The sequence below is a fragment of the Gymnoscopelus braueri genome (assembly GCF_963280865.1).
Source record: "Gymnoscopelus braueri genome assembly, chromosome: 9".
NCBI lineage: Eukaryota > Metazoa > Chordata > Actinopteri > Myctophiformes > Myctophidae > Gymnoscopelus > Gymnoscopelus braueri.
This window is the reverse complement of record NC_137610.1, coordinates 52,713,994-52,730,780: the sequence shown is the minus strand read 5'-3', so window position 1 is coordinate 52,730,780 and position 16,787 is coordinate 52,713,994. Positions and strand designations below refer to the sequence as shown.

Sequence of the window (16,787 nt, the reverse complement as noted above, 5' to 3'; positions counted from 1 at the left end):
AGGGTTTTTACATTGAAAAAAAAAAGTACTCAGGAGCTGAGATACAAAATGTTTAAGTTTTAAGTTAACAAGGAAGTGGATGGGAGTCTAGATCTTCGACAAATCATATCTCCTTGGTCTTTGGGTCAAATTAAAAAAAAATCAAATTAAAAACCTTTTTTTTTTTTTTTTTTATTTGTTTTTCCTAAAAACGAGTTAACTCGATCTAGGCAATCAAGCGATGGATTCGTAAAAACGAGTTAACTCGATCTAGGCAATCAATGTGTTAACTGCGGCAACCGCGGCTAAAACCGCGATCCGCGCATCTCTAGTGAACACACACATCATACAGTTGTTCTATAGTGTAGTATGCAGCTACTATAAGTGAACACACACATCATACAGTTGTTCTATAGAGCACCGAAGTCTGACGTAATTTACACATCCTACCTGGTTGGCGGTTTTCCACCCCCCGTTCTGAATCCCCATAGACGTGTTTAATATCGCGTCAAATAAGAACTGTGTTCCAAAAATAAACAAATAAACCCGGCGGTTTGACTCTTATGGATATGAAGCATCAACTGACGGTGAGAAAACGATAATGTTACTTCCGCCGAATTAGTTACATTTTCGCCAGAAACAGACTGTATCAAATATATTAAGTGACTGACTATCATAAACGATACAGAACCTCCTCCCTGACAATATCGCCGAGACAGTTTGTTTATTCTTGGACCACAATTCTTATATGAGACGATTCTAAGTTGACCCAATGTTATTCTCCATAGAGAAATGACTTTACGAACCAGGGGATGAACGAGTGACGTCAGGACTTCTGTACTCTATAGTGTAGTATGCAGCTACTATAAGTGAGCACACGTCATAGAGTTGTGCGCATCAGAGAGCGGTTATTATAAGGGCTTGTTTTTCTGTGAACTCGCTTGTAAATATTGTTGTTGCAGGTTGTGTTTTTTTTAGCTTGTTTCTTCTTTGGGCTTCTTTCCTAATGTTGTTTAAACCTGTGGCTCTGAAACATTTTCATGGCAAGGACCCCCACATTAATATGTATTTGTCCGCATTTGTGACACGTTATGAGCTTGTAGATCAGCTATTTTCAAACAGTCAAATGTATATTAGGTTTAAAGAGCGCATGTGGCCTACAGTCGCTTCTTTTTGGGCTTGTTTTCATAGACCTGGTTGCGTATTTCTGTCGCAGAATCTGGCAACACGTGTCGGGCTTAGGTCAACAAAGGACAGAGAGCCTTGTCGGGTTTGGACTCAGGATAGAGTTCTGGGTCTGTGCAGGACTCTGACGCCGTGTGCTCTGTGGTCAACCGCACGCACACACACACACACACACACACACACACACACACACACACACACACACACACACACACACACACACACACACACACACACACACACACACACACACACACACACACACACACACACACACACACACACAGTAATCCGCTGACCTATTCAAATATGGCCCTGCTATCTGTCCATCTAACATCAACAACGTCTGTCTGTCTGTTCCTATGACACAACTCTGTCTGTCTGTCTGTCTGTCACCCTGCTATCTGTCCATCTAACACAGTGTTTCCCAAACAGTGGGTCGAGCGCAGTGGTGGAAAAAGTACTCAAATTCTTTACTTAAGTAAAAGTACCAATACTGCAATATAAAAATACTCCGTTACAAGTAAAAGTCCAGAATTCAAAATGTACTTGAGTGAAAATACAAAAGTATTGGCGTCAAAATGTACTTAAAGTACCAAAAGTAAAATATTTGAAAATAGCAGATCTACAAGCTCACAACGCGTCGCGATGTGACGCGTTGTGAGCTTGTAGAGCGGCTATTTTCAAATAGCCTATGTATAAAATAGGGCTAAAGTGGTTAATGTATGTTTTATTATATCATAGTTTATATCTGAAAAGTAACTAGTAACTAAAGTTTTCAAGTAAATGTAGTGGAGTAAAAGTACAATATTTGCCTCTGAGATGTAGTGGAGTAGAAGTAAAAGTATTGGAAATACTCAAGTAAAGTACAAATACCTCAAAATTGTACTTAAGTACAGTACTTAAGTAAATGTACTTAGTTACTTTCCACCACTGGCTCGAGCGCACATCTTTATGGCTTACAAGTGTTCAAAAGAACTCAATGCACGCATTTTTATTTCAATTTCAGAAGTAGTGAAAATGGCAGATCTACAAGCTGCCCGTATGAGTCCAGTGACAATTATAATCCTTTTGAGTTTCTTGAAGCTCTTTTGTCTAATATCATGTGCAGTAGGCCTGTATAAACTGCTGCTATGTTGATGCACCTCGTGTCTAACCCTTTAAGACCGGGGGACGCATCTGTGTAACCACTTTATCCATATTTTATACTTTTGGCTATTCAAAAATAGCAGATATACAAGCTCATAGCGCGGCACCGAGTGCCGCGCTATGAGCTTGTAGATCTGCTATTTTTTTTTAAATCGTGTTTTTTTTTGTGCAAATCTTTGAATATATATATATAAAGCAATTGTTTTTTACTCAAATCTTTGCTTCTGGGGGTCCCTGGATTTATTTATTTTGAGATGGGGGTCTGCAGCCAAATACATATCGTTGTGGGGCTCCTTGACACTGACATTAATATTATAGCAACATAAGTGTTTCAGAAAACTGTTTTAAACTGATTTAGAAGACATTTGTAGAATCCCCAGAAGCAATAACATTTTAGCTAGAAATGCTCGCTTTAAATATATATATATTCAAAGATTTGCACAACATTTTTCACGATTTTTCAAAAATAGCAGATCTACAAGCTCATAGCGCGGCACTCGGTGCCGCGCTATGAGCTTGTATATCTGCTATTTTTGAATAGCCCAACGAAATCAAAAAATGACACACAGATGCGTTCTCAGGTCTTAAAGAGTTAACCTCATAAACTCTATTGTCTATTATGTCGCATATAGGAAGTGAGGTCACTTACAAAGAAGAGCAGGTTGAAGAGGAACAGGAAGTACTTGGTGGCGGTGATGCAGCCTTTCCCCATGGCGGCGGCAGGCTGATGACGATGATGATGATTATTGTGCTTCTGGAATGAGACAAAAGATTGATTTATAGATTTTCTTTTTGAAGAACACACTTAAAAATCTGGAAACAAATTAAGGCTGTACCAAAAATAATATTTATGCTGATAGTCCAAATTTGTGGAAAATCCAAAAATAGAATGCGTGACATTTAGTCCATGAGCCAGACAAGATTTAATTATCGAAAGAGTGGGCAAAACCAAACCTATATTAAATTGTTCATAGGGTCAATACGAGTAAATAAATATATGATAACCTTTCCACAGGAGCAGCTTTTTCATGGTTATCACACATTTTGTTATTTTCCCCATCCGTACATGACAGGTGAAAAAATGACAACATTTAAAAAAAGAGTTATAATAATGAAACTTCCTGAGTTGATTACTTACATGAAGACAACGATTTATCGTATTACAAGTTTTCTGAAATTGTATATTTAAATATGCAAATTAGGCATTTAGTCCATGAGCCAGAGCCCCAAAATTGAGCCAGATATTGAATATTCCCTCGTTAAAAACCTTTGACTCCAACATCTTAACAAAATGAAATAAGTATGTTGACTCTGGCTTTGTCCAATGTTCCAATGTTGATTCTGGAAAGTTATGCAAATGTGGGCATATTTTTCTAATGCCTAATTTGCATATTTAAATATACAATTTCAGAAAACTTGTAATACGATAAATCGTTGTCTTCATGTAAGTAATCAACTGGGGAAGTTTCATTATGATAACTATTTTTTAAATTTTGTAATTTTTTTCACCTGTCACGTACGTATGGGGAAAATAACAAAATGTGTGATAACCATGAAAAAGCTGCTCCTGTGGAAAGGTTATCATATATTTATTTACTCGTATTGACCCTATGAACAATTTAATATAGGTTTGGTTTTTGCCCACTCTTTCGATAATCATTGCTCAATTTTGGGGCTCTGGCTCATGGACTAATTTCACACACCCTGTAACATGCTGATCTATTCAAATATCACCCGTCTATCTGTCCATCTAACGTCAACAACCTCTGTCTGTCTGTCTGTCTGTCTGTCTGTCTGTCCAACACAGTGTTTCCCAAACAGTGGATCGGGATCGGGATGATGATGATAATGTTGGATTATTCATTATTATGGAGTGAACATAAATATCAAGCCTATTTTTTTTTTCCCTAAAAATGTTTTCCTAATCATTCTAGCTATTGATAATATATTGACCACCAGTTGAAACTAAATGACATGGTGGCTGTGTGTGCATGGCGCTGACTGCCAGCACACACCGTTTATCATTTTAACACTACATTAGAACCATGTGATTAACCAAAACACAGTCTACTTAACCCATTAAAACCAGGAAAGCATCTGTGTGTCATTTTAGATTTTAGCATTGGCCAATCAAAGATAGCAGATCTACAAGCTCACAGCACGACACTGCGAGCTTGTACATCTTCTATTTTTGAAAAGTCTCGGAAGTGTTTGAAACACTTCTGGGGGTCCCTGGCACAAAGCATTTTCAGATGGGGGTCCACGGCAACGCGCGCGCGCACACACACACACACACACACACACACACACACACACACACACACACACACACACACACACACACACACACACACACACACACACACACACACACACACACACACACACACACACACACACACACCTGTGGATACAGTGTGGAGAGAGATGCAGCAGACACTATGCACTATTTTTGCGCTATGAGCTTGTAGATCTGCTATTTTTTTTTAATCGTGAACGTTTTAGCAAATCTTTGAATATATATGTTTTAAAAGCGAACATTTGTAACTCAAATCTTTACTTCTGGAGGTCCCTGGAACTAAATATTTTGAGGTGGGGGTCCGCGACCAAATACATATCATTTTGGGTGGTCCTTGAAATGAAAAAGTTTGAGAACCACTGATTTTTTAAAAGACATTTTTGTAGAATCATTTTTGTAGAATCAGATCTACAAGCTCACAACGCGACGCGACGCGTTGTGAGCTTGTAGATCAGCTATTTTCAAATAGCCTATGTATAAAATAGGGCTAAAGTGGTTAATGTATGTTTTATAATGTGATAATTTATATCTGCAAAGTAACTAGTAACTAAAGTTTTCAGATAATTGTAGTGGAGTAAAAGTACAATATTTGCCTCTGAGATGTAGTGGAGTAATAGCAAAAGTACTGGAAAAAATGAAAATACTCCAGTAAAGTAAACGTACCTCAAAATTGCACTTAAGTACAGTACTTGAGTAAATGTACTTTGTTACTTCACACCACTGACAAGTACACACACACACACACGGTATGTAGCTATAGATGACATAAGCAGCTGTGTCAGTGTTAAACACAGTTTCCTGTGAGAAACATCTGTGTTGCCACACACACAGAGTGCGGTGGCTGCAGAGAAGCAGTTAAAGTTTTCACCAGCGTCATTCAGACATGCTTTTTCACCCTGAAAACTCTCAAAATACGGTCGGTGGTTGAACACACACACACGCACACGCACACACACACACACACACAGTTGGTTAGTCTGAAAATACCCAACAATTAAGGAGCAAGACTCACACAGAGGAACAACTCCGTTTCTTGTCAATATTGGTCGTTGTTAAACATTTTAAACAACACACATCTTTTACGGGGGTCCCTTCCTCCTGGCTTCCTTTTTTTTTTTCAAGATTTCTTGTGGGAGCTGCAGTAACACAGCAGTGGTTTTTCAGCCCTTTTTCATATCAAGGGCCATTATTTATTCGGCATTTTATGCCAAGGAACCACCATTATGATGAGATTTAGACTCTCACACCCAAAACATAGAATATTTTGTTATCGTTGGATAAGATTTTGTCCTCAATTCCATGCTGTATTGATGTTGGTACCAATAGGAGAGATAACAGGCCAACGTTGATTAAAATAACAATTATTTAATTAAGTCATGCAGTTGTTTAATAATAATTTAACTCTTGAGAGCGTAAAATGAAACCAAATGGACCCGTAAGAGTTAAAGATCCATAAGGGTCCATTTGGTTTCATTTTAGGCTCTAAAGAGTTAAAGGATCTACACCATGAATTTAAAAAAAATATTTGATATTTAATATCATATGGTGTATGTCCCTCAAACCTTTTTCAAAAGGTTTGAGCCTAAATCATCACTCAGATCCCAAGTCAATTGTCTCTGGCTTATACAGCACTTTCAGCTGCAATACCAAAACGTCCTCTTGGGCAGGGGGGGGGGCTACTGAGCAATTCTGTCTGGCCAGCATCAATGCAATGGCAATGCAAGTGATGTCACTTGCATTGCCATTCTGAAATGGCCTGTTCAGACACGCCCATTCTGAAAATCTCTGAAATGAGAATGAATGACTGAATGTTAAAACAAGAGACACTGGGAAAAAAAATGAAATTCATGGTGTGGCCCCTTTAAAGATCTATAAGGGTCCATTTGGTTTCAATTTACACTCTCAAGAGTTAAAGATCTATAAGGGTCCATTTGGTTTCATTTTACGCTCTCAAGAGTTAAAGATCTATAAGGGTCCATTTGGTTCTATTTTACGCTCTCAAGAGTTAACGATCTATAAGGGTCCATTTGGTTCTATTTTACACTCTCAAGAGTTAACGATCTATAAGGGTCCATTTGGTTTCATTTTACGCTCTCAAGAGTTAACGATCTATAAGGGTCCATTTGGTTCTATTTTACGCTCTCAAGAGTTAACGATCTATAAGGGTCCATTTGGTTCTATTTTACGCTCTCAAGAGTTAACGATCTATAAGGGTCCATTTGGTTCTATTTTACACTCTCAAGGGTTAAAGATATATAAGGGTCCATTTGGTTTCATTTTAGGCTCTAAAGAGTTCAAGATCTATAAGGGTCCATTTGGTTTCATTTTACACTCTAAAGAGTTAAAGATCTATAAGGGTCCATTTGGTTTCATTTTACACTCTCAAGAGTTAACGATCTATAAGGGTCCATTTGGTTCTATTTTACACTCTCAAGGGTTAAAGATATATAAGGGTCCATTTGGTTTCATTTTAGGCTCTAAAGAGTTAAAGATCTATAAGGGTCCATTTGGTTTCATTTTACGGTCTAAAGAGTTAAAGATCTATAAGGGTCCATTTGGTTCCATTTTACACTCTCAAGAGTTAAAGATCTATAAGGGTCCATTTGGTTCCATTTTACACTCTCAAGAGTTAAAGATCTGTAAGGGTCCATTTGGTTCTATTTTACGCTCTCAAGAGTTAAAGATCTATAAGGGTCCATTTGGTTTCATTTTACACTCTCAAGAGTTAAAGATCTATAAGGGTCCATTTGGTTCCATTTTAGGCTCTAAAGAGTTAAAGATCTATAAGGGTCCATTTGGTTCCATTTTAGGCTCTAAAGAGTTAAAGATCTATAAGGGTCCATTTGGTTACATTTTAGGCTCTAAAGAGTTAAAGATCTATAAGAGTCCATTTGGTTTCATTTTACACTCTCAAGAGTTAAAGATCTATAAGGGTCCATTTGGTTTCATTTTACGGTCTAAAGAGTTAAAGAGTTTACCTGAGGGTCCATTTGGTTAACAACTCTCCATCATTTAGCTGGGGGACCACCTGGAAGCCCCCTCAGGGACCACTGGTTGTGAACCACTACAGTATAGTGGAGCGCTTCTTTTTGGGGCTTGTTTTGGTGGACCTGGTTTTCGTGCTGATAATAACGGGTGGATGTCGTTCACATTCCACACAGCAGAAACAAACACGTTTTCTGGTGGAATGAGCGCTCAGTCTCACGTCACTAACATGTCATCATCACAGCACAGGGTGGGCCGCCTTATAGGCACGGGTGCCAACACCCCAACACACAGTGATACACCACCAGTGGTGTAAAGTAACTAAGTACATTTAGTAAAATGTTGAGGTATTTGTACTTTACTTGAGTATTTCCAATTTCCAATACTTTTACTTCTACTCCACTACATCTCAGAGGCAAATATTGTATTTTTTACTCCACTACAATTATTTGAAAACTTTAGTTACTAGTTACTTTTCAGATATACATTATTACATTATAAAACATACATTAACCACTTCAGCCCTATTTTATACATAGGCTATTTGAAAATAGCCGATCTACAAGCTCACAACGTGTCGCATCGCGACGCGTTGTGAGCTTGTAGATCTGCTATTTTCAAATATTTAGTACTTTTACTTTTGATACTTTAAGTACATTTCGATGCCAATACTTTTGTACTTTTACTCAAGTAAATTTTTAATTCTGGACTATTACTTGTAACAGAGTATTTTTATATTGCAGTATTGGTACTTTTACTTAAGTAAAGAATTTGAGTACTTTTTCCACCACTGTACACCACCCATTAACACATTCATCACATTGCCTGCCGAAAACGTTTATAAACGCTTATAAACGTTTTTGGCAAAAAAAAAAGTAATACAAAAAAATATATAAATCTAAAATGATTCTTTATTTTGGGGTTTTTTCCGTTTTTCCGTTCGTCACAAAGAACCATGAGATAACATTTTCCAAAAAGTTGCTGCTCCCTTCACTTCAATGTTAAAAAATAAACAGACAAAAAAATAACATTTTTTCCCCGCGTTTTTCTGGAGGATCTAATAGGTTGCATATTACTTATATTTTTTTTATCATGCTTTTAAGTAGTAGTTTTAAATGTACTTTGTGTCTTTTCTAGTGACCTAGGATATATGTATTGACTGTATGTTGTCTTTTAACCACCTGCACAAACCAAGTTCCGAAAGGAAAATTAAGTTGTTTGAAGTTGAACTTGAAGATCAAGAAAATAAAAACTCGGCAATTAATGTCAAAAAGGTTGCCAGGTGTTTGGGTGTAAGTAAGTAAAGTAGTGTGATGTCTGGTGCCAGCAAACGGCCTCCTGTCGGTATCAAGCTGACAGGTTTATGTCTACTTTCAAACCTTTTGAGTCCACGGACAAGACAACAACACCCTGGGGGCAAGTCCAACTCTCAAGGCGCACCAGTATTCACAGCGGAAATGGCCGATCTACAAGCCCATTAATCCAAACTAAACCAAACTAAAGCAAAGCAAAGCACCGTCATGTTTAAAAGCTCTACTCCAAGCAGTGTTGCCATGTCTTGCTTATTGTAAGCAAATATTTGCAAATTTGTCTTTTTTTCCCCTGTAAAGTCGCTTATAAGAATTGGTAGTTGCGGGTTGCGTTTTTGTTGGGCTTGTTTCTAAAGTGTAGTTGCTTATTATTTGGTCTTGCTTCCTAATGTTGTTTAAACCAGTGGTTCTCAAACATTTTCATGTCAAGGACCCCACAATTGTGAATGTATTTGTCCGCAGACTGAAAACATTTTGCCCCAGGGAACCCCCATACCAGATTTGTGTATATTGTGTCGTTAAAATGTTCCAATTATTATAATTTTTTCCCCAAGATTCTTTTGAAAATAGCCGATCTACAAGCTCACAAGGGGTCGCATCGCGACCCTTTGTGAGCTTGTAGATCTGCTATTTTCAAATAGAAGATGTACTGTATATATAGGTTTAAAGTGCTCATGTTGTCTAGTTGCTTCTTTTTGGGCTTTTTTTTCATATACCCCGGTTGCTTATTTCTCTCGCAAAACCTGGCAACGCTGACTCCGAGGTCAGTGCCAAGCCCACAAGGCAGACACAACAGTGTAGGTGTTGGGTTTAAACAGGCTTACTTATGTGTTTACAAATGAAGACAACTCCCTGTGACTTAAATCCCTGCCGCTCTGCCCCGGTTCAAACCCCAGACTCCACACGTGGGAAGAGACACTAAAGCCAGACATCTTAACCGCTGGCCTAAGAGGGGAAACCTCCCTTATTAGGCTCTGAAACACTCGCTAGCTAACTAACTAACTAACTAACCAACCAACCAACCAACCAACCAACCAACCAACCAACTCCAATGTCACCGTTACTGAACAAACCCTCTGTAGCAATGATTACTATCACCATATAATATAGAGATATTTAACACTTATTTGAACGGAACAAAACATAAATTCACTTACTGCCAGTGATGGAAAGTAACTAAGTACATTTACTCAAGTACTGTACTTCAACTTCATTACATCTCAGAGGCAAATATTGTACTTTTACTCCACTACAATTATTTGAAACCTTTAGTTACTAGTTACTTTGTAGATTTGGATTATTATTACGTAACATACATTAACCACTTCAGCCCTATATACATTGAAAATAGGTCTACAATCGAGACGCATTGTGAGCTTGTAGATCTGCTATTTTCAAATGATTTGTATACATTTGAAAACTTGTGAAATGGGACATTCTGCATCGAGAGTACTTTTACTTTTGGGACTTTAAGTATATTTTGATACCAATACTTTTGTACTTTTACTCAAGTATTTCCAGGCCTTTTACTTGTGACCAAGTATTTCTCCATTGCAGTATTGATACTTTTACTTAAAGTAAAACATTTGAGTACTTTTTCCACCATCTGCTTGCTGCACCTTTAACTAGCATCCACATACACACACCGAAAGAGTCACAGCTCGGACAGGAAATGACCTCACACAGAGTCACAGAACGGACAGGAAATGACCTCACACATTGTCCAGTAAAAGTGAAAACGGCGACCAGGGATTTTCCTTGTTGTGAATCACACCGTAACGGAAACCCCCCCTAAGATGGTTTCATTTAGACCCCCAGAGATCCACCAGCTACACGGAAAGGTTCCATTTTAATCCTCTAAGACGTTGGTTCTCAAAGTGGGGTCCGGGGACCCCCAGGGGTCCTTGGAGGGGTTCCAGGGGGTCCCCAGCAAAATGTGTTAATTAATATAGCGTCACAGTATTTTTAACCACTTTAACCTTTTATACTTTGGCTATGTTTGAAAAATCGTGAAAATTTCTTTCAATATATATATTTTTAAAGCGAACATTTGTAACTCAAATCTTGGCTTCTGGGGGGTCCCTGGAACAACATATTTTGAGATGGGGGTCCGTGGCCAAATACATATCATTTTGGGGGTCCTTGACATGAAAACGTTGAAGACCCCTGCTCTAAGATCCTCCTCCAGCTACACAGAATGGTTTCATTTTGACGCTGATGAGTTCAGGTCAGACACGCTGTTCCACACTAAAGATAAAGTGTTCTGTTGACAGTGGTGGAAAAAGTACTCAAAATGCTCAAAAGGTATCGATACTGCAATGCGGAAATACTCTGTTACAAGTAAAAGTCCGGAATACAAAATGTACTTGAGTAAAAGTACAAAGGTATTGGCATCAAAATGTACTTCAAGTACCAAACGTAAAAGTACTCATTATGCAGAATGTTCCATATCAAGTTTTCAAATGTATAAACATGAAATGAAAATAGCCGATCTACAAGCTCACAATGCGACGCATTGTGAGCTTGTAGATCGGCTATTTTCAAATGGCCGAAATGTATATAGGGCTGAAGTGGTTACTATAGTAACTAAAGATTTTAAATAGTTGTAGTGGAGTAAAAGTACAAAATGTGCCTCTGAGATGCAGTGGAGTAGAAGTAAAAGTATTGGAAATTGGAAATACAAAAAATAAAAGGGCCAATACCTACAAAATTGTACTTAAGTACAGTACTTGAGTAAATGTACTTAGTTACTTTCCACCGCCGTTCTGTTGAGTCAACCCCAGACATGACTAACTGGGTCTAATTATCCTCATCTCCTCACTCACAATCCCACTCACACAGTCACTAAATGCCAGCTCACTTTGCTAGTCTGGGTTTATCTCACGGTACAAGACAATAGAGTACAGAAGTCCTGACGTCACTCGTTCATCCCCTGGTTCGTAAGGTAATTTCTCCATGGAGAATAACATTGGGTCATCTTAGAATCGTCTCATATAAGAATTGTGGTCCAAAAATAAGCAAACTGTCTCGGCGATATTGTCAGGGAGGAGGTTCTGTATCGTTTATGATAGTCAGTCACTCATATTTGATACAGTCTGTTTCTGGCGAAAATTTTACTAATTCGGTGGAAGTAACATTATCGTTTGCTCACCGTCAGTTGATGCTTCATATCCATAAGAGTCAAACCGCCGGGATCATTTGTTTATTTTTGGAACACAGTTCTTATTTGACGCGATATTAAAGACGTCTATGGGGATTCAGAACGGGGGTTGGAAAACCGCGAACCAGGTAGACAAACCTAGGATGTGTAAATTACGGCAGACTTCGGTGCTCTATAGGGCATAGCAGTGGCGGCCATTTTCTGGTTCCACTTTAAAATAGTCAATGCATTTTTCCCATTGACATTTCCAAAAATATTTATATCAATTATTTTAAGTCTAGAATCAAACCATCCAGGGTCCTGGTGAATTCATGACCATAAAAGGTTTGATTCTGTGAAAAAACTTTTTTGAAAACGGCAAAACAAAGGGTATTTATTAAATATAGTATATCATATAATTAAATATAAAATAAAAAAAAACAATGTTTAATGGTCATGATTCACCAGGACCCTGGATGGCTTGATTCTAGGCTTAAATGAATTGATATAAATATTTTTGGAAATGTCAATGGGAAAAATGCAGTGACTATTTTGAAGTGGAACCAGAAAATGGCCGCCACTGCTATGCCCTATGAGTCTGGTCTTTAACCCATTAAAACCGGGAACGCTGTTCTCTCCTCCGCGTCATCAGTGCCCATACCCTAGGTGGGGCTGGCGAAAGGGCCCACTCTGTGTGGAGTTTGCATGTTCTGCCCGTGTCTCCTAGGGTAGTTAATACCCTCACAAAAAAACATGCAGTAATCCTGGTCACTATACTGCCTCCCCCTGGCCAGCCGGGGCGCTTGATGGAGGGGAAAGGAACTGTTTGGAATAACGTGTTCCTTCCACAGGCTACGTCCAACCAGGGAAACTCTCCCCTGTCAGGTGACAAGAAGGTCAGTTGGCTCTCATGCATTGAAGGAGGCATGAGCTCGGCCCTGGCCTCCCTAGGTTGGCAGAGGGAAGGTAGTGCCCAGGATTACATAGATAATTGGCACTGGGTGTAAAAAATGGGGTTACAAAATCGTTCGATAAAAAAAAACGGGAACGCATCTGTGTAACCACTTTAACCATTATTTTATACTTTGGCTTTTTTTTTTATTGTGAGAATTTGAGCAAATCTTTGAATATATATATATATTTTCAAAGCAAACATTTTTAACTCAAATCTTTGCTTCTGGGGGATTCTACAAATGTCTTCTAAATCCTAACAGTTAAAAAAAAAAGAAATATATATCAGTGGTTCTCAAACTTTTGTGTCAAGGACACCCAAAATTATATGTATAATAGACATAGTTTTTTTTATAATAATACATTTAAAAAAAAATCTCAACATATTTTGTTCCAGGGACCCCCAGAAGCAAAGATTTGAGTTACAAATTTTCACGATTTTCCAAAAATAGCAGATCTACAAGAGTGCCGCGTTACGAGCTTGTATATCTGCTCTTTTTTAATAGCCAAAGAAATCTAAAATGACACAGACACGTCCCCGGTCTTGGGTTGGGTTAAAACGGGACACAGATTCAGCAAGCCTCATCTCCTCAGGCAAGGCATTCCAAAAGTCACCTTTTGTTTTCAAGCGGCACTTTGGAATGATCAACAGTGCTTTGCATTCTACTATAGCACTCGGTGCCGCGCTATGAGCTTGTAGATCTGCTATTTTTGAATAGCCAAAGCTAAGTGGTTAAAAAATTATTGTGACGCTATGTTAACTAATTTTGCTGGGGGACCCCCTGGTCCCCCAGCAAGGACCCCTCAAGGACCACTGGTGGTCCCCGGACCACTGGTTGGGAACCACTGTACTCCTTAAACAGCTTGATAGTTGAATCCTCTGCCCAGGCCCCTCCTTTCTCTGTAAATACACCTTATGATTCTACTGAGCTTTATTCCATGACGTTTTGCACTATTCCCTCTTATTGTATGTATTATACAGTACGGTATGTATGCATGTATTACTGATGAATTGAGTACAATGGACCACAATGGAAACAAGCCCCTTTGACTGTACTTCCTGTACTGGTAATAATCGTGTCAATAAAGTATTCAAACAATCAAAACTGTTGACTCAATGAATGAAATCTACATGAGTCATCTCCGACCTAGACCTTCAACATGTACATTCAAATCACTTTCATTCATATTGTCTATGATTACAGGGAAGTGCTGAGTCAGAATGAGATCTACATGAGTCATCTCCAACCTGGACTTTCCTCACGTACATTAGTTTCACTTTCTTACACAGTTCCAGCACAAGGGCAAATCATGACACGTTAGACGGACATGATGATGCCACATGGTAGAAAACAGTGTGTGTGTGTGTGTGTGTGTGTGTGTGTGGGGGGGGGGGGGGGGGGGGGTGAACACACACATTACAAGGGTGTGTACTAACCACTTAACCCAATAAGACCTGAGGCCAAATTCTACAAATGCCTTCTAAACCAGTAGTTCTCTTTTTCATGTCTTCCCTCTATACTCAGGCACTACACACAATGCTGGGGTTCAGGGGAACTTTAATCTTTTATACTTTGGATATTCAAAAATAGCAGATCTACAAGCTCATAGCGCGGCACTCGGTGCCGCGCTATGAGCTTGTAGATCTGCTATTTTTGAAAAATCATTTGTCCAAACCGTTGATTTTTTTCTTCTTCTTTTAAGCGAACATTTGTAGCTCAAATCTTTGCTTCTGGGGATTTCTGGAACAACATATTTTGAGATGGGGGTCAGCGGCCAAAAACATAGCATTTTGGGGGTCCTTGACATGAAAAAGTTTGACAACCACCGGTATTCTAATGGTATTTCAGACGTGAAGTCCACATACCAGCTCAGACGGTGTGATAAAAACAAAACGGTTTTGGGGAAACCGTTCCAAAATGTGACGGAACCGATTCCGGGTTCGACAACGTTGGATCCCAACCCTGGTTGAGTACTATAAGAATGGACCAGAACTAATCTTATGATTAATGCCAAAAAGACATCAGTGCTGTGCCAAATATACCATCTGTCTGTGGGCCAGAGCCTCCTAGAACACCCCCCCCCACACCCCCCCCCACACACACACACACACACACACACACACACACACACACACACACACACACACACACACACACACACACACACACACACACACACACACACACACACACACACACACACACACAGTATGGTATTAATAATTTGACCCATATACACATCTGTGAGCCCATTAACCCGCTGGAATAGGACTGCGTTCCCCTAAGAGCTAAAAGCTGGTTTTAATAGCAGAGTATCTGCTAAAATACACATTCAGACTGACAGACAGACAATATTGCTTACACAGTACTATACATGTCCACTCACTCATGTACATACAGTATTTATAGTGTATATACACACAGTCACACACTAGATAAGACACAGACCCCCACTTTACACACATGAAAAGCTATTCAATACATGCCTATTTATAGTGTGACTGTGAACCAATTGTTACATTAAAATAAAGGCTAGTCAATTATGGGGTTCTATTTATGCCAATGAATAATGTCAACTGCACACGTGACAAAAGGTTTGACTAAACAGTCACATTGTCTATGTCAGTGGTGCTCAAAGTGGGGTCCACTTTGACCCTATATATACACATTGGATATTTTAACATAGATCAGCTATTTTCAAAACAATCTTGAAACATTTTGGAATATTTTTTAAACATTTTAACAACACTTCTAGGGGGTCTTCCAGGGGGTCACCTGCATAAATGGGTAATAATATAGCATCACAATAATTTCAATTTGGCTATTCAAAAATAGTAACGTACAAGCTAAACTTTATTTTTTCCCTTGGGGTCCCTGGAACAAAATATTGTCATCCCACGAAAATCTTTGTGGGGGGTCCTTGACACAAAGTTTGAGAACCGCTGCTTTGTTTCATCTTACTGCCATCCATCCATAGCAGTGGTTCTCAATCTTTTTCATGTCAAGGACCCCCAGATTGACACTTATTAGCCCCACGGACCCCCATTTGAAAAGATATGCCAAGGACCCCCATAAGAGAAGATTTTCACGGCACTATAGCAGTGATTTTCAACCATTTTAATTTCAAGGACCCCCCAGTTTGACATGTATTAGGCTAGGGACCCCCACGTAATGGCATTTCTATCTCTGGGACCCCAAAAAAATCTATGTTAATGTAACTCTGAGAGTGTACAAATGGAACCAAATGGACCCGTCGGGGTCCATTTGGTTCCATTTGTACACTCTCAGAGTTACAGACCCATAAGGGTCAAACATGGTTCCTAACTATCTATCATTTAGCTGGGGACCCCCTGGAACTCCCTCAAGTACCCCTGGGGGTCCTCGGACCCCACTTTGAGAACCAATGATCCATAGCATGAATGAACCCATGGTTTCACATAGCACTAGAATGGCTGTGAATGTGATATATTACATGTCAAGTGTTCCATCCGAAATACATGACATGTATGTAATCTCACAGCCATTCTATGTGGCTATAGGTCTCATACTGTAGCTCCTCAGTGTCCACAAACAATAAACAAGGCACACAGAGGCATACAGTAGGTAATAGTATACAGTAGTAGGCATACAGTAGGTAATAGTATACAGTAGGAGCAAACACATCAACCCCTAAAAGTCAAGCAAACAACATTCAGATGGTACTGTAGCTACTGTACTGACTGAGTTGACTTTACCAGTGGTGGAAAGTAACTAATTACATTTACTTAAGTACTGTACTTAAGTACAAT

The 16,787-nt window shown here is 39.0% G+C and overlaps 2 protein-coding genes across 2 annotated transcripts in view; both read right to left on the bottom strand.

The window, feature by feature from the left end:
- The window catches only part of LOC308091364 (tumor protein p53-inducible protein 11-like), a 186,300-nt gene that overhangs the window by 84,288 nt on the left and 85,225 nt on the right, over positions 1-16,787 (bottom strand). The gene's annotated exons all lie outside the window — the stretch shown is intronic.
- The window catches only part of LOC308091359 (CD82 antigen-like), a 49,164-nt gene that overhangs the window by 31,173 nt on the left and 1,204 nt on the right, over positions 1-16,787 (bottom strand). Inside the window, exon 2 of the mRNA XM_080436922.1 lies at positions 2,963-3,067. Coding sequence (XP_080293048.1) covers positions 2,963-3,025 — 63 coding nt within the window. The 5' untranslated portion in view covers positions 3,026-3,067. The remainder of the gene's footprint in view (positions 1-2,962; positions 3,068-16,787) is intronic.